The sequence below is a fragment of the Mus musculus genome, chromosome 3 (assembly GCF_000001635.26).
Source record: "Mus musculus strain C57BL/6J chromosome 3, GRCm38.p6 C57BL/6J".
Taxonomy (NCBI): domain Eukaryota; kingdom Metazoa; phylum Chordata; class Mammalia; order Rodentia; family Muridae; genus Mus; species Mus musculus.
The window spans coordinates 82,000,598-82,020,194 of record NC_000069.6 but is presented as its reverse complement, the minus strand read 5'-3'; the positions used below and the strand labels follow the sequence as shown (position 1 = coordinate 82,020,194).

At 37.6% G+C, this 19,597-nt stretch overlaps 1 protein-coding gene across 4 annotated transcripts in view; it reads right to left on the bottom strand.

Annotated features, from left to right (window-relative positions):
* The window catches only part of Asic5 (acid-sensing (proton-gated) ion channel family member 5), a 38,941-nt gene that overhangs the window by 1,039 nt on the left and 18,305 nt on the right, over window positions 1-19,597 (bottom strand). For all 4 annotated transcript variants that reach the window (XM_006501825.1, XM_006501821.1, XM_006501823.2 and 1 more), the window contains 7 exons: window positions 15,512-15,749; window positions 13,590-13,715; window positions 11,590-11,739; window positions 10,582-10,729; window positions 8,179-8,235; window positions 5,758-5,926; window positions 710-801 (listed from right to left, as the gene is read on the bottom strand). In XM_006501825.1, coding sequence (XP_006501888.1) covers window positions 710-801; window positions 5,758-5,926; window positions 8,179-8,235; window positions 10,582-10,729; window positions 11,590-11,739; window positions 13,590-13,715; window positions 15,512-15,749 — 980 coding nt within the window. The remainder of the gene's footprint in view (window positions 1-709; window positions 802-5,757; window positions 5,927-8,178; window positions 8,236-10,581; window positions 10,730-11,589; window positions 11,740-13,589; window positions 13,716-15,511; window positions 15,750-19,597) is intronic.

The following is a 19,597-nucleotide window of genomic DNA, read 5'->3' as shown; positions in this document are numbered from 1 at the left end:
TGCTTGGACTCATCTTTAGAAAAATGGTGTTTGCTAAATGCACTGTGGAAGTCTGTTTTCTGCCAGAGATTTGATGAATTTGGATAATACCTCACTATCCAACTCTCAACTGCTTGATCTGACTAGACTTATGCCTACATCTAATGCTCTCCTCTGATTCCTGTGTGCCTTCCTCGAGTGTGTAACTGCATCTAGAAAATCAGTAGTTTGTTAAAGATTCTGTGCTGCAATAGCAGAAGCTAAGAGCAGCTGTAAAGGAAATGAATAATATTGCGTGCTTAGGACCATTTTACTTTTCCCTGTGATGAAACCCTCTGTGGAAGTTTGAGGTAAAGTACTGTAGAGTAGTTACATAGGATATGTATGTGTGTGTGTGTATGTGTGTATAACTGTGGACACACACACACACACAACACACATATGTATACATGTGGAGATACACACACACACACACACACACACACACACATATATATATATCATGATAGGCAGATTGAAGGGAAAGCAACTGCGAGTGAAACTCAAGATCCACATCTTTTTTGGTAAATTCCTGTGGGGTGGGGTCACAGTGACCAGTGTCTCCTAGGGAGTACAAACACTGGTAGGAGACAAGGACAAATGACTCTTCTTCCTCCACTGACAACCTGAGCCCTGTACAGAAAAGTGTCTGACAGACAATGAGAGTTGAGGGAGGGGTTAACACACTTACCAAGTAACTCAGGCACACTCACGGCCTTCTGTTGCTGCGTTATCTTATAGTTTAAGTCGCTATAGTTTATTTCAATGTTCACGAGATTCTCCCTAGGGATAAAAACAGAATGAACAAGGCCTGAAAGTGTCACCACAGTTTTTCATCTCCATTTTAGATTCAGGAACCATTTAACATTGCAGTGGATCCAACTTGAACTAGCTCATTATTAATTCCATTAGCACTATCTTGCCATGGTGATATTTATAAAAACACACACATGCACCCCACACACACCCACGTGCACATGCACACACACACACATGCACACAACACACATGCACGCACATGTACACATGCATGAGGACGTGCGTGCACACACACACACACACAGACACACACACACACAACCAAAACCACCTCTTCCCTCAACACCTCATAAAGTTTCTATGCCTCATTTTTGAGAAACTGAAGAAAGACAGAAAATGTGCTTATCTAACTGTGGCCCAATACATCTACAAACTTTTGGATTATAATCTTAATTCTAGTCTTGACTTTTCCAAGTTACTTAGATGATCCTGAAGAAGTAGTGTTGTTTTCCTTGTCCAAAGTCAGTATAATAGAGCTGAGCTTACAGGGTTTAGTGAGAAATTAAATATGAACCACAGTAAATATAAACCAGCTGTCCTACTGATAAATGCTGTCTTGTTTATTGTTGACATACTTGAGCAAAGACTATTTTCTTAATGTACTCTATAGATCTTCACATGTATTCAGAATGGCTCAATGCCATCTTACAACCACAATTCTTTGTATAGTTGGAGGCCACAACTCTCTCATTTCTCTACCTAGACCTCTAGTTTAAATCCAATCATGTATTTGATTGATTTTTGATAATTCCACTTGCTTGTCTAATAACTTAATGTATTCCAACTCATTCCAAGTCAAACTCTTGCTATTTTCCATTTGGCATCACTAACCAGTCTAAGAGGAAATCCTGTGTGTGGATCCATCAGTGTCTATATAGAGTCCCATTGCTTTACACCCACTGCCTCACACCCACTGTCTCTCACCCATTGCTTTAACTATCTCTCACCCATTGCCTCACACCCATTGCCTCACACCTACTGCTTCACACCCACTGCCTCACACACTACTCTTCTCACTGTCACCCAACACATCATAATCTCACTAGGAGTTCTGTAGTAGTTGTCTGACGGGACAAAGTGCTTCAATTTGAAGTACCCCACCTCAGTAAATACCCTCTGTTCTCTGCACCATAATCAATAATTCTTCAACCTGATAAATCAGAAGACACAGGCCTATTCCTCTGACAATCCTGTGGCACTGTTAGTGAAACATCTGCATGGACTTTTGTAGAGTTTTGCTCACTTCTGCTCAAGGTCATTTCCACTCACAGTCCACAAACCTAAAGACAAGCCTTTTTTATTTTGGGTACTCTAAATGATTTTCATCCATCTTTTCTGTTACAGCCCATAACACTATTTAATACAGCTTACATACCTGCCATCCACATCCTCCAGAGCAGAAATATGTGTAATAAGGCATGACTTTCATGTTTTAACCATCCAGGCATTCCCATGCCTATCAGAGCCAATGAATCCAACCACCCAATACATGTTCATTGTACATTTGTTAAAATCACAACAACTTAAAGATGAAACCAACAAACCTGTGGCTAAATATTAACCTGCCTGTGCTGTAAACTGAAGTTGAAACCAATTACCACATGATCTTTAGATGGCAATAAGAATCTTAATGGCAAATGAAGCCTATTAACAATGTTTCCTGAAATAGCATAGCATTCCTCTAACATAGCTAAGAAACATGGATAGACACCACTTTCCTTATTGGTTACAGTCTGGGGAAATCAATACTCTAATGTACTTAATTAAAAATGCTCCATTAATGTGTGTATTCGATTTCCATTAATCCTAATGCCCCGTAACAGGAAAATGTTCAATAGTCACGCAGATCCTCCTTGCAGGCTGTAATATTTATGAGGGATGAAACAGTTACCAAAGTGAAAGACGTAACAGTGTTGTCATAGGAAGTCAGACATTTTAGTGACACTCGCATCTTTGTGTTCTCTACTGTGCTCTGAATTTGCATGCACACTGCTAATATTGTTTGACTTTCTGAGCTAAACATTAATGATCATTTACAGAAGCTATCCATCTGTGTTTTCTGGAGATGATAAATTCCTCTTCTACACAAATATTGTGATATTTATGCAGCTTTTCTCTGTTGGTTGACTCATCCACCTGTGTGGGCCTCTGCAATGGAGACTTAGAGTAATAAAAAAAATCATTCTATTAGTACAAGAGCACTTGCTTGTCTTAGGAAAAAAATACATTGTTATAAAATAAAATCAGTTTTAATAACAACAAAGAGGTAAAAGAAAAGTGATTATGTGTCTATATTACTAGCCTCTAGGGGCTTGAGCATTAGTATAGCATTAGAGGGAATGACCTAGGTATGCACAAAGCAAGCCATTTTGTACAACTATTATTTCAAAAATTCTCCAATAGAACAATTTAAAACACCCACTGTTATGACCAATATGATTTGCTCAAACTCTGTCACAAATGAATGTGAACTCCCTGCTACACTGTGGCCATCCTCGGGTAAGTTAACCCCCCCCCCCCTTCATCTACACACCAGTGCTCAGCAATAGCTGTGTGGATTGCTTGCACAGCCACAATCTGTAGTTCATTTCTGCTCCAGGAAGAAAGATGTGCAGTGTGTTTAGTGATTTCCTGAGAGGTTGCTTCTCTTTACATCTTATTGCTAATTTCATGGATACTACCTGGCATATGTTTCCTGACACTGTGGCAGAATCCAACATCTCGCTAGCAGTGTCGTCTGGACACATTCGCTCTGCTACTTGCTTTTTTATCCTGGTCATAGCTAGTCCTGATCACAAACGGTCACTGCCATGTTGATTAAGAGAGGTTTATTAGTAATAATCAGTGGGTTAGAAAAGGAAATAGTTAACGGTGTATATTTATGTGGGTTGTATTTCTAATTCATCAGTATGTCTCCAGTAACATACCTATATATCTTACAAATAAAATAATTCTGAATTCAGAAGGCATTTAAAGGTGGTCTTCTATATCATGCTTAAAGGTATTGACATAACAATTCACTCAGAACAGTTTTCCACATTTAAAACGAACACAGATGTATTTAAAAAGATATAATTGTGATTTTTTTCCTGTTTTTTTATCTAGTATATGTTGTAATTTATACCTCGGAAGGCATGTTCTTTTGAAATGCCTTTTAAATTTTTCTGATTAGTAGATATATTGTCTATAATTTTTACAGAAGGAATTTTTAAACTTTATTAAAATAAACCCTAAGGTAAACTGAATCAGAACATGCTTTCAGTAAGGTACTTGACCATGCAAGTATCAGTGAATGTTAACTCAGTTATTGTATTTTTTATTTTAGAAGTTGTAAGTACTAATGCCAACATACTACTCCTGCTGGTTCAGGCCCTAAGTCTATAAACAAACTGGAAGCACACATACACACACACACACACACACACACACACACACACCACCTCAGCTCTCTGAGCTATAGTGCCAAAGTGCCTTTTGGTAAAACACTAGATAACTGTCTCTAAAGCCTGGCCAGGGGGTTCCCTGGAGTGGAGACAAAAGCTTACTACAGGCTTGGTAGCCTGACCACTTGAAAAATAGAGGTACCACACCTTCTGATTTGAAAACTCTCTTTCCAACTTCTTTTAAAAATATTGCTCAGTACCTCAGAACAGATCTGTGCATTTGGAGCACCGTCCTTGGTTCCTGGTGCTTCCTACCTGCTTGGGCTTTCTAGAGATCAAAACCTGTGTATGATGTAACAGTTACATTCAAAGATGAGCATCCTGCATGCATGGAGAAAGAGCTTGCTTAACAATACACTATGGTGGGAAATGGTTCAGCCAAACAAAGGGCTTCTTTTCTTCTCATCAATAATTCTGAAGGCTTGATCCCACCCCGTGGAGTCAATAGTCTACCTAAGTACATTATTCCAAGTAGAAAAATATGGGCAAGAATTAGATCCTGGCAATTGTCTGTTTTCCTTTGTGTGTGACTATGAATATAAACTCAGGAAGGCACAGCAAGGAATGAGAAAGTCAGCATTTTCCAGTAGGATAAGTCTCAGCAGTTTCTCTTGGTAACAATGAGGAATGAACTGTTATAGGTGTTTTGGAGAACACACCATTTAAAGCCCTGTTGAAAGCCAGTAGCCAATATTTGTAGCATTGTTACCATACAACAGTTCCAGGTCCCTTCTTTTCACTATTCATTTCTGGTTGAGTAGTATTTCAGATAAGCATAGGCTTTTCAATGTTCTCTGTCTATGCCAGTCTGGAAAGTATGTTACTAAAATGTGGCAAAATATATTTTTAAAGTGAGATGTGTTTGGCTTCCTTCCTCTAAAAGACATTAAAATTTCATTACAACTCTGCTTTTATACTTTTCCAGGAGCAACATGGTGTGGAAAAGAAGAAACTAATTTGACACTAAGTTTTGGAGTTAGAATTCCATGCCATTGAAACTTAGTGAGCAGAGACCAAGTTCCTTCCACATCATTGGCTACCTTGGTAGTCAGTTATTTAAAACTCAGTGAACTTCAATTTACTGTGGTAAAAATAAAAATAATTTCTTCTCCACTTACTTTATATAGTTATTAGGAAACTCAAAGCACAGAAGGAACAGGCAAAGGCTTGTTGTACTTTAAGCATTAGCTAATATTAGTTAGCATTCATATTTTCTCCAGCCAAGTTAGCAAAGAAAAAAAAAAAACATGAAAAAATGTCTTCAGTCAGCATCCTAAGATTCGGTTTAAAAGCTAAAGTAAGGGGCAAGAAGATGTGATTCTACCTGGTTTTAAATTCCTATTGTTTTCTTTGTTAGCCCAATGACATCTGCATTGCCTTCTTCAATCGACTACTATGTCATTTTCTGAGACTCTTAGTGTTCAGTAAAGAAAAATTAGCGTTAATCATGAATAATTTATAAGACTAACTTGATTACCGGATATATTCTTGGCTTTGATTCAATTTCTTGGCAAGAAACCTTGTTGCTCTTTGACTTGGGAAAGTAGAATAAGAAACAGTAGCTGGGTATTCTGTTTCCTCACATGACACAGGGCAGCTGGAGTTGTGTGTTCCCATCGTGCATAGTCCCTTACGCTCGATGTGATCTGAAATGGAAGCCAGAACAATGGGCTCATAGAAGACTCCACAATGGAGGATAAAATTCATGATTTCTCCTGTATTTAAAATGTAGTTAACTATGCTTAATATTTTAGCAAGCAGTGCTTATATTTTACTGTTAATAAAACCAACGAGACAGAATATAAAAGTATAACTTTGATCCTCAGAGTCACTGGGGCCACATCTTCATTAAGAATGAGAAAGTCTAGGAAGCTCCTGGACTGTTTCCATGTCAGATCAACTGTTTGGACAGACCAGGATGGAAAGTAGTGTGTGCCATGCCATTTTGAGAGGAAGTCACCGATTTAATTCTAGTCTACACTTATCTTTAGACTTATCTTAAATCAGAGTGAAATACTCTGTTGGCTTAAGGCTTCTTGTTTCCATGGTCCCTTAGCTTTTCAGACGACCCCAAGATTCTCTGTCTACCAAGTTGTCACATTTTAACTGCCATTCTATGCATTCCTCTACCTAAATATACACAATCCAGCACACATAACTTCAACTGCCATTTTCATACAGACACTTGCACGCATGTACGCTGACATATTCCCACACTCATACCCACTAATTGCCCTCACATGCAGGCATGTGCACACTCACACTCTGACACACTCATGTGCTCGCAACACTGTTCTCACATTCACACGACAGCTTTGTGACCCTATTTTATTACAGGATCCCCCAAACTGCTACATGTGTAACTTTTCCTGGGTTCTCTCTGCAGCTTTCACCAGAAATAGGAAAGCATCAGTTTGGCAACATAAATCTGATTCATTTTGTTTCCAGTATGACATTTGCATATTTGGTTGGGAAACTCAAGACTATATAAATTCTACTTTATCACTAGATCTTGAAATATTTTATAACAATTGAAAAGAAAATGTTAGTTCTATTGCTGCTGTCTTAAAGATATTTCTAGAATGGGTTGGAAAAGAAGGCTTTCATAGAAGAGTAGAATGGTTAGTTATGTCAACGTAGAAAACCTAGAATCATCTGGGAAGAGAACTTCAATTAGAGATTATCTAGATTGCGTTGGCTGAGGCCATGACTACAGTATATTATTTATTTTGCTATTAACTAAGGTGAGAACAGTTACTAACTGTGTGTGGAAAGATTTGAGACACAGTTTCACAACCCATGGGTTGCGATCCACTCTCCAAATTAAATAATTCTTTCACAGGAGTCACCTAAGACCATCAGAAAACACAGATATTCACATTATAATTCATAACAGGACAATTACAGTTATGAAGTAGCAACATAAATAATGCTATGGTTTGGGGCTACCACAACATGAAGGTATTAACAGTTGTAGCATTAGAAATGCTGACAATCACTGATTTAAGGGATCTTGAAGACCTTGAAATTCATGAGTAGGGGAAGTAAGGTGAGAACACGTGTGCATTCATCAGTTCACTCCCCCCTGCTCTTGACTGTGTCTGTAACATGTGATGTGATGTGATGAGCAGTCCCTGCTTCCCACAACCTTGTTCTCCCACAGTGAGAAACTGTATATAGGCTAGAATTGGGAGCCTTTCTCCTTTCTCTTATGGTTGTTTCCATAAGTTCTTATGTCCCAACAACAGAAACAAACATATATAATATATTACATTTTAAGAGGGCAACCAATGATGTCAAAACCTTAATATGAAGTTAATTATATGGCTCAAATTACATAAACATAGAATATAACATTGGGATATTTGAAAATATGTAGACAAAATAAATCCATTTAAGTTGTTGTCAATGAATAAGACACTTGTGTTTATGAGTCTATTTACACAAAATGTTATATGTGACAAGTATGTGTAAATAAAAGAATGGTTCTTAGAAAACATAAATGATTTTCAAACTAACAAGCTTTTACTGAGTATTACGTCTTTCATTTTCTAATTTGGAATATTTCATCTAGTGGTAAAAATGTTCTAGTAATGCAATAAAAATCCAGGATATTTTGATAATATAGAGAGCAGAGGTTACAAACAACACAATGGTTTGGAAATAAACCTGCGAGCTCTTCCTGGTACTTTGTTATCATGACCTCTAACTTAGAGATAATCTGTGGTCAGAGGGAATTTTCTTTTACTATCTATGTTTATGTAGCAAATATTAAGGAAATTCTAAAAAATCTCTATGTACCTTTTTTCCATTTTTGGTATGTCTATAATGTTGTTTCAGGTCTTATAACTAAATAATCTTATATAAGCTTTCAAAGTAAAAGAGTCAAGCCACTTACCAAGGATGGGAGACACACAGTTGTAGTATTCTAGTAGGTCACACTCTACACCATTTCCTTAAAAACAGCAAGTGTAACATATAAAGAGTTTTCTGGAAGTAAATTTCTCCCATTAAAGATGATGAAGTTTTGCATTGTACACCTATCTGGAGAGGTAATTTGGGGATTGATTCTGGATATGGTTACCTGATTTCATTGGAGTCTTTACATAAGAGGGTACAGTTTATTGAATTCGGGACCTTTATACATGCTAAGCACACTTCCAACACTGAGACACCTCACCACTGACACAGCCACCCCCTCCACTGACACAGTCACCCCTCCACTGACACAGCCACCCCCTCCACTGACACAGTCACCCCTCCACTGACACAGCCACCCCCTCCACTGACACAGTCACCCCTCCACTGACACAGTCACCCCCACCACTGAGATACATACGGACCCCATACTTTTGATAAAATTAGCAACCTAAATCAAAAGAACATTTCTTTCCTATATCTTCCTGCCTATTTATCCCTCATATGGATGCTTATTCCTTAGAATTTGAACTCACAGACATACCAGAATCCAAGAAAATGGTTTGTTGAGAAGAACACTGTTTTGATTCTTTTTGCTCATCTCTTCAAATCAAGTCTTTGTGTTTATTTTTGTCTTATTTTATCCTATTCCATAATCTTACGGTGTAGGAATTATCATTTTCTAGATGAATAACTAAATTTCAGAGTGGCTTGTCCTAGACTATATAGTTAGAGAGGCTTTGGAGTTCTCTATCTTATATCCTGCTTTGTTTACATATTAATGTTATTTTTTTGCTATTAGTACTAATATATAAATACATATACAAAATGTTTTTATCCACAATGATGCACAAAATGTTGAGGTTTTATAAGTGCCAATATTCATCATGCACCTCACATAGATCTTGAGACAAAGAAGAAAAATCAATTTATAGTATATATAGTCTCGAGCGCGCCCCCAACTCGCCAGGAAGAACGACGCTGCTACAGGATCCTTCTGCACACATTTATTCAGTCCTGTTTCTTCTTTCTCCATATATCTCCCTTGTTTATATCTCCCCTGTTTATATATCTTCCTTGTTTTTATATCTCCCCTGTTTATATCTCCCTTGTTTATATATCTCCCTTGTTTTTATATCTCCCCTGTTTATATCTCTCCCTTGTTTTTATATCTCCCCTGTTTATATCTCCCCTGTTTATATCTCCCTTGTTTTTATATCTCCCCCACTAATAGTAATCCTCTCTCGAATAATAATCCTCCTCTAACCCGGGCCTCTCACTCTTTTATACTCTCAGTTCCCATCCACGCACAGCAGGCCACGCCACCTCACCAGGCACGCAGCTTCAGCTAATCAGGGCAGCAGGGGCAAATCTCCACCAAATTGGATTCACCTGTATCCTGGTACACCTGCGCAGCACTCAAGATGTTTGTGTCTTATATGAGGAAGTCAGGTGCAAGTCATATGACTTAGCTGCAGTCCCTGGCGCCTTTGGGACTGCCGCCACACCCGCTCCCCACAATATAGGTTTACTCCCTGGTCAGATTAAAACAAACCAAAGCAAACATGGCCTTTAAATCTAGCAGGGTATTTGTTTATTGGTTTAGCACAAGTGGTTTCTGAGGTTAGCCACAATGCTTACTCAATAATCCTCAAACTCTAAAGGAGACTATCCTCTGAGAATTGTGGACAATTGTATGAATTACTTGTGAGAGTATAGAGGAGAGTTATTTGTGTCTCAAGTAGAAGAAATTTAAAAGAGTAGTAGGAGAAAGAGGAGAGGGGAGGAGGAGGAGGAGGAGGAGGAAAGGAGAGAAAGAGGGGAGGAAAGAGGAATAATGTGCTACTGCACACTTCCATTTTTCTTGCTTTTTAGTGAAATAATATTTTGTGAGACTTATTGAGAAACATATAGAAATAGAAACTGATAGATAAATAGAAAGAGAGGAGGGAGAGAGAGAGAGAGAGAGAGAGAGAGAGAGAGAAATGAGAGAGAGAAAGAGAGAGTATATGAATGATTTAGCTAGGTCACAGCAGCAAGGGAAATCATCAAACTGTTTTTCGGTCTTTCCATTTTCAATTGTGTAATCGTCTATATCTCTTTATGAATACCCCAAGGAAAGACAGCAGAATAAATATAAATTAAAATGTTCATAACTTCTTGTTTTTTTTTCCTTACAAGGACCCTGCCCCTGAGGTCATAGTTCTCCTCTTCTACAGAAAGCAGAAAAGATAATTTTCTCTTCCAGAAATCTCTGTGACGTTTCCCTACTTTCAAATGTACCCACTGAGGTTATATGGGAATGGAAAACAACTCAAGGACACACTAACTTCCTCCTTTTCAAATTAAGCAGTGTGGGAAGAACTTATCAGTCTCCATCTACCTGGAAGCAGAAAGGGCAGACATCCACACAGCCTTTGTATATGCCGGGCTTTGCACTCCTTCAGACACCCGTAAGTGCTGTAGGTAATGAAGTTTCTCAGCTTGATGTTGGGATTGCATTCTCCCCATGGGTACTCCTGGTGGACCGTCTGAAGGCAGAACAGATGGTTGTTAGGGGACTGACCTCTGTTGATCCATGTATGCTGTACACTTTTGCTTACCTCACAGTTCTTTAATTTTTTCATACACTAAATTTACTCATTTATCCACACTTCTATCATGAAAGTCCCTGAAGGCCACTATCAATAGCAGCCTTTAAACATGTAAGCTAAATGTTAATGAAAACATATAGGCCAACCATTCAAAAACTTAATTCACATTAGAACAAAAAACATTTATGCAAATATTATGTCCTGGTTGTACTCAGGGTACTCACGACTCATCCATCAATATGACAGAAGTCTGTCCTTTACAGAGCAACCACCATCTAATGTGCAGTAAGTAGGGGGCATTTTATGTTACTTCACTTAAACTTTCTAACTCTGGAAAGGACAAGCTGTCTACATGCCAAGAGAACAAGGGAGTGGATGCAAATTCAGAAAGCTAATTAGTGAATTTCCTGAGTAAAACACTGTCATGTGGAAGGCTGCCACAAGGGCTAGCTGGTCTCATGGCTGCTTCTCTTCCACTTTAGTTTTTTGGGTGACTGCCCAAAGGAAGCATTCAATTCTAAAGCTTACTTTTGGTCCTGTTTTTAAACAGATCTGAAGTTACCTTGGATTCAATAGGCTTCTGTGGGATTTTTCTCCATAGGCTAACTTAGGTTGGACATAGAGATATACTGCCTAGGAGCCTACAGTTACAGGACAGGGATCTGAAGTGTAATGCTGGCCTGTTCAACCATAGTTAAAAGCACTGGAGAAGAAGATGTCCCATAGGAAAGGTTGTGTGTTTAATGGATTTCATCACCAGCTAATTCCTTCTGCCTGCACATCTCTCAAGTTCTTACCTTCAGTTGGCGGATGGTCACCCGTGCATGCATTCCCACAGGAGAAGACAAACCTAAGCCATCAAACTGTGGCTCCTTCTTTGGTGAGTGAATAACAAAGATGACACCAGCATCAGCAAAACCAGGGACTGGGTTGTCAGTGAATTCCTCCTGAAACGAACACAGACGTGGTTTTATTGATTCATACTGTATTCGATTTCCTAAAGTTAGTTACACCATATTAGGCTTCAAATCTATTGTGTGTGAGAGATTTGGAAATTTGTCGTCTAAAACACCCCTTTTCAGGCTGGATCATATAGGCTCCTGCTTCTGAGTGAGTGTACTAGTGCACCTGTGTCAGTTGCTCCTGAGTGAATCCACATTGTTTTCCCTGATGACCTCCCTTCCTCTTCCTTCTCATCTACCAAGTGACTTTCAGAAATTCCTACTTGCCTGTCCTGTTTTGCTACAAATGCATTAGAGAACCACTGGACTCTCTCTTCTCTCTAAATAAAGCCCAGGCCTTATTTAAAATTCAAATGTGTTCTTCAATGATTGTTGAAATTAACACTATTTCTTTAACAATACTTTTTTAAAAAATTATTTATTTTATGTATATGAGTACACAGTTGCTATCATCAAACACACCAGAAGAGGGCATCAGATCCCATTACAGATGGCTGTGAGCCACTAGGTGGTTGCTGAGAATTGAACTCAGGACCTCTAGAGGAGGAGTCAGCGCTCTTAACCACTGAACCATCTCTCCAACCCAACAACAACTTTTATTTTTTAAATATATAAATGCATATTAGGTATAGATCCAGGTAAATTTCTAGTGATGCAGTAGTTCCGGGCTATAAGAAGGTGGGTGTGTGCATACAAGGATTCTGCAGTGAATCAATGCACTGTTGTGCAACCATCCTTAAGGAGCATGCTTTACATCCCTGTAATTCAGAGACCCATTTCTACTGGATAGTTTTAAACACTCTAAGAAACATTGACAAGGTTGGTTTAGAGAAATAGCTCCGTGCCATTTACTTACAGAACATTATATTATATTTGTAGGTTTCAATTGTATTATACACTTATTTTGGATTATCTCCTAATAAAAATTCATAATTAATGTTTAAACGAACACTAGGGCTATTATCTAAATACTTTAAATATTGGTCAAATATTTGCTGAGTGCAGGGTTGCATTTTGATGTGAATATAATTATTTTGAGTGGGACACAGGAGGAAGTTGTAAATATATTAACAGAAAGCCACACCTTTATTAACATTTATGGGAATAGAGTAATTTGCCATGATTCAAAAATGAGGTGACCATTGATCTCTGACATTCATTGTCTTTGAATACTTAGTATATCAGAATGGCAGAAATCATGTATAAAGCATAGGGCAGGGTTGGGAGCTATTCATCTAGAGCTAGTCATCTAGTTCCTTTGTAGTAAGTGCAATGCAAGTCTTAGATGTTGTAATACCTGAGTCCCAAGTCAAAAATAACCTTCTAGGCCAATCACCAAGCAAAAAGAAACCATTGATCGATGAGGCTTAAGTAAAGCACACTCTTGTACTATTCTTACTGAGTATGTTTTTGTCTTTTCAGAGAAGAATTCTATGACTAATAAAGTACACACAGAGTTATTCTAAAAACATACTTCAATGTTTCAATGTCAAGATGAATATCCTACTACTATTATGTTTTTAAACTGTCATTAGCTATGTACACAGCATGATAGAACTTGCCATTTCTTTATTTTGCTACACGAACAGTCCCTGGAATCATTATAATAGAAGTGAGTAGAACACTGAAAATGTCTAGCTTATGCCTGGATGATATTCTTTCTGAAACTCTAAGACAACAGTAATTCACAGTCTGTGGGGCATTCTAAAAAAGTGTCCAGGGGTGAGATAAACTCTGCTGGTACCAGCAAGTTATTTGACAGAGCAGTAAATGTGGAAACCTGTGCCCTCTTTCGTTGCTTTTCCACGCAGACAGAGATGAAGCAAAGTGGATACCTGATGGACGTCGAGGAGCAGCTTTAAGCCTCTTCCGGACACACTCACTTTATTCTTGTTTTGGATATTCTCACCGTAGTTAAAAGTGAAGCAATTCCCATATTCAGTAAAGACGTGTTTGAAATCCTTCAATATGAAAATGAGTCAAATAGAGCATAATCAGTAGGAAATTCCTCAGTGTCACCAAATTCCAATTACTCTGTCATTTTTTTATACTTGCAAATGTTTATATGAGGAGACCTATATTAGCAAGATTTGATAGTTTGGCAAGTTTTGGATGTATTTGATGAACAGTTTTCACTTGTATAATGAACTTTTAGGTCAGTTTTCATGTTATTTTAAGTGATACAATTTTACATATGATTGAGCTTTGTTTTCAATTTAAAATGACTTGTTTCAGTTTTTTGCTAATGATTCACAAAAAACCATGTTGTTAGCCTTTGATGAGTGGCTTCCACACCTTTCTTTTGAGCACTCAGTGCTCCCTCCTCATGTTCCCTGGAAGCAGTCATATTTTGCTTCCAACTGATCTCTTTTGATAATCTGCTCCATTCTCAGAGATATACTTGTTATATAAGCTTGATGATCTGCAAGCCCCAACCTGTTTCCTCTGCAACTGGTTTAAGAACAAAAAGAGACTTCCATTGAATTATCATCTTGATTCTTGAGTGTCTGGATTCTAACGTGTCACTGTGAGGAAAGTATTGGTGGTTGAAGTTTTGGCTCTCTGTGTGAAGAATGCATACCAAAAGTAGGCGTGCAAAGTTAGGAGATGGAAAGTTGGCTAATGGGTATAGCATTTTCTAAAGCCAGTTCTGTTTTTGATTACCCAATTAATGAAACCAATTAATATATTTCACTTCACAGATTACTAAAATTCCATTTCTGTATTAGTGAACACAAAGTGAGGAGGAGACCCGTTTACAGTAAAGGTCAGGTCATCTCCACTGCTTATTTTCATCCCCATCAAGTCTCTCTTGGGTATTTCTCTTATATATCTGTTATATCATTAGAGAATGAAATTGATATTAATTTTGAATCTATCTCATAGTGTAAAGACATGGAGATGTAGACAATAAGAGCTCAGAATCCAGGCATGTTATGCTTTATCCTAGGCTAATGGTGTAAAACAGAATTTTAGATGTTGTTCACACAAAGCTCATTCAACATCTCCTGCATGTGACACATGACAATATAATTCTTAGTTGAAAGCTGGAAGGCTTGCTTTCTGTGTATTCTCAGAAAGTGCTTCTAACTTAGATGTAGTGTGATACCTGCTTAAGATGGACAGAAGTGCTTCCTTCAAATACGTTGTTGAAGGATAAGGAAAATTTCAAGGTATTCTATTGTGTTAAGCTGTTTTATTCTTTTAAATACTATGGTTCAATAAAAGTCTTCAAAACCATTGTCATTTATCATTTTTCTCTAACCTGCCCCCTTCCTCTTCCCATTCTCACTGTGTATGTGTGTGTAACTGTGTATGATGTACACATATGTGCAATGGCAAAGAACAACTCTGATTGCCCTGATGTCCTTATGTCCTTGAGTTTGGCGAGTATCCAGCCCAGACAAGATTCTAGTCTTTGCTTTCCACAGTGCTGAAGCTATAGGCACACACAGACCACCAGACATTTTTTGTAAGGGTCCTGGATCTGAATTCACATCACTATGCCTGTACAGCAAGTAATGTTCTTACCCCTCAACCATCCCTCCAGCCCCTTATATATAACTTCTTGAAAGAAGAAATGTATCTCACATGGATGCCACATCTCCTAATATTATAAAGCAAGAGGTAGCAGAACTAATGAAATATACATAAACTTAGGTTGCTTTCTCAATGGATTGGTTTTACTTGAGCATAAAACAGAACGAAGCAATAGTCTACTATTTTGACTATATTTGAAGAAATGTTCAAACATTACCTTTGGACTGCATGTTTTGCCAAAGAACTCACAGTGCACCAAAGTGTCGTTATTGAGATAAAAACCATTGTTCTTGACAAACTCTGTAATGCTGAAGTTTTGGTGATTCGTAACAAAATCTAAGGTCTCTGGAGAGCCAGTGTTGTTGGCACTGATTTCCTGAAGGCGGAGGACTTTGGAGACTATGTCCCACAAGAAGAAAATGATGCCAAATCTAGATACTGCTTCTGTTTGGAATCTATTAATAGGGATGAAGGCATTGGTTACATTGATAATATTTAAATTTTCTAGAAGTCAGAAACAAGGCGAAACTACATCAGTGAAAGGTTAGATTTGTTAAGCAATTTCCACTGTGCATTGTGTTCAGATTTTTATTTGCATGCCTTATTCCTTGCATTTCTCAAAATGACAGCAATTGTTTCATATTTTGATCTATCAACACCAAAGTGAGCAGCTTCCCTCTCTTCTCTTTGACTGGCAGCACAGAGTGGAATGTGTGGTCCAATGTTGGTAGGGTTCCATGCCATGCAGCACATAGTTTACATATCATTCTAGAATCTTCTTATATCCTAGACTTTGCCATTTATTCCTTTGTAAAACTATTATTAATTTGGCTTAACTGACCATAAAGGCAGAAATTAGATATTCATTAGAGTGATGTTATGAATATACTATGTAGTATCTATGACAGTTGAGCATACTTGTGTTACATATATTAGCATAATGCTCTCCAAACCTATCCGTGGTACAGACAAAAGGTTTTCAGTTTTAACGCTTAATATATAAGGATGCATATTGTGTACATGTACTTTTGCTTCGTTATCCATTCATCAGCTGATGGTCTTTTAGATCATTCTTGTCTGTTGATCAGTAAATGGTGCTGTAGTCACTGTTGGCATCTACATACCTGGATGTGAACGTTAACTTTCTTTTCTTCACATAACCAGCCAGCAGTCAGCTTTCTGGATGTTGAGTTCCAGACTTAGTTTATTGAGTAGGTGCAGTCCTGCTTTCACATAGTTGTAAGAATTTAACTCCCAACAGTGTGTAAAGTTTACCCCTTTCCCACAGCCTCACAGGTGCTTGTTAGCAGTTATAATTTTTGGAAATAGGTATTCTGGCATGGAGGGAATTGATGGCTCCTGGTGGTCCTGACCTAGATATTATTTTCATTCATTTTTCCTTTTCAGGGGGGGGGGGAGTTGTTTATTTACTTAGTAGTTTCTGTTGAGCTACTTACAAAAATGATTATCATAAAGTTCCACTGAATATAATTAAAACTTTTTATATATTTCTCAAGTTTTAATATCTACAGATATTATCCTGGTGTGATAATAATTACCATTACATGTATGTTTTCACTTATTTATATGTAAACTTTTGTGTATCGCCCCCAGCACATCTGCTCCACTTCCAACCCTTCCTGTGTCTACCTCCCAAATTTACAATCTATTCTTTAATTTTATTGCTCTGTGTGTGTGTAACTATAAAATGTTTTTTGTTTTAAATGTTTCCTTTGTAGTATAAGCCATAGTGAATGAGTATGAAACAGATGCAAAACAAAGAAACAAACAAACAAACAAAAAAAAACCCTAAGCCAATATTAGGTGAGAACTCTAAACATGCCAAAAAGTGCAGTGGTTTTCATGGTCAACATCTAGTATACTCTTGTATCTGATTCCAGCATCTCTGGTCCTCTCATGCCAGCCTCCATCCTGACTCTGCAAGTAGTCTGCTTCTCACTCTGAGACACTCCTGGCATTCATTATGTCCTGATGCCTCATAGCCTCTCTTATCCTGGTATAAATAATTTCTGGAAACTATTTCTCAGGAGTCAGTAACTGATTTGGATATGAGGCACAATTTTCACCCTGAATCCATGGCCACTCTCCAACTTTTGATACCCTATACAGACTAAAATGCAAAGTCTCTCGCAGGATTCATTTCTATAGTCATTTGAAGTTAAATGAACTAGTCCTCCAAAATGTAAAATTAGCCTTCCTGTGAATGAATAAAGTTATTAAAATTTTATATCTTTTTAATAATAATTATTAAAATTTACTCGATTCAAAATATTTTCTTGAACTACATGTGTTACACTAACAAAGTTTGAGTTTACACTGATATTTTACCATATTAAATAATGTAAATAAAGCCTAGTTGCACACATACACACACCTGCACACACACGTATATATGCACACATGAACACACACTCATAAATACACATGTATATCCGTTTACACAGATTTGGGGAACATAAGTAAGCACATGGCTGTAAAGACAGAGACACAGAAGAACTTGAGCCATGGGTTTTGAAATAACAGTTAACCACATGAACTCTTCATCCATAAGGCCTGATCTCTAGTTTTAGTAGAAGGAAAAAAAATATGGATAGTTTTGGCAAAATGTACTGGAAATATGTGATGAATTCTATAATGATGATAATTAGCAGGAATTTGATACAGAGCTATTAATAATTTACTAAAGTGGTTCCAAATAAAAAGTCCATGAGTAATAGCTCATTTTCCAGAATCTATTGTACAACTTAATTTTTATGACTTCGTGCAAATATACCTTTCTGAGATTAGCTCTTCTTGTCTGTACAATGCTTTGTGTAAAGAAACTTTTCAAATTTCAAATTAATGCATATTTCTAATAATTTATAAATGAAACAGATTGACAACCCCAGCAAGCATCTACTAGGTTTAATATATGAAGACTATACTGAATGTGATATTGTGTGTACTAGACACTAATGCCCTAAGAGGCTGATTTTGATGAAGTCATTGACAAGTTTGCATTACTGTTTAAATAGAAATGTAATATTTCTATTAAACACTGCAATGGATAATAATGCAGTCCTTTTCTAAAAATAAAATGATAATAGTATTACTACTTTTTCATACATTTTTATTTATTCCCTTTTGTGTTTGACATTTTTACACACTCATAATTTTCTGTTTTCTAACTAGGTTATTAGTGAAAAGAATTGTGTCATCTAGGTCAGGATAGCAAAAGCCTGCAATTTGCATTCTAATCTCCACACATACCCGGCCACCAGAGACTTATTAAAAATTTTGGAACCTTTGGTAGATATGATCATGAGTCTCTGAGCAACATTTTCTCAAATCAGCTGTCAGTTTCCTACTGATAAGTAGCTCAACACAAGGAGATGCTGAAAGCAGAGCCTCCAACACCTCTCTTCCACCTGACACAGGGAATCGAGGAGATTCAGGGTATCCTTAGTGTACCCTACGTTACACTCATCTAAAACTTAGCCTCTGCCACGTGGACCTTGCTGTAGATAGCACGTTGTCACCCACCCACCCTGAATGTCCCAGGACACATGGAAAGCCCTGGCTTGGAGGTGCAGCATAGGAAACTTTGGTTTTCTTGCCCCACACCAATAGGGAACAACTTTTGTCACGCTGAGACAAAGAAGGATGGGAAAGGAGAAAACTTGTCTAAGTTGTACAGAGCTTCACATTTGGTGCTGACATTCATTTCTGAATGAAAATATCACTGATGGGTCATGTCTTCTTCGGCTGTATTTCCTTCTGAAAAAAAATAGTTTCTGAAAATATTTTTGCCCACCAGTTACAGTTGAGTCCCCAGAAACAGTGACTGTGGATCCACTCGCACGATCCTTCAACTACATCAGCTCCTTTTAATCCAGTGTGCCTGCAAGCTAGCCTTGCCTTGGCCAGCATGCATGCTGTTTGAATAGTGTGAGGCAATGAATACAGAAGATCTTTTCTCTTGTGAGAAGAAAAGGTTGACTTATCTTGGCCTTCTGACACCTTAGTGCGTAAATTAAAGCTTTGAAGGACTAGAGTCACACAAACCTCTCAGAACACGTACAACATATCCTAGTTCTAGAATTACCACAGAAACTAAGAAAACTTCATTACTTGAACTAATATCACAGAAAATATGCTGAGTGTATATGTATGTGCACATATGTGTATATATGTGTGTGTGTGTGTGTGTGTGTGTGTGTGTGTGTGTGTGTGTGTGTGTGTATTCTCAAAGGATAGCGGGATCTGCCCATAGTTATCTGTCATTAATAAACTATGAGTTTTA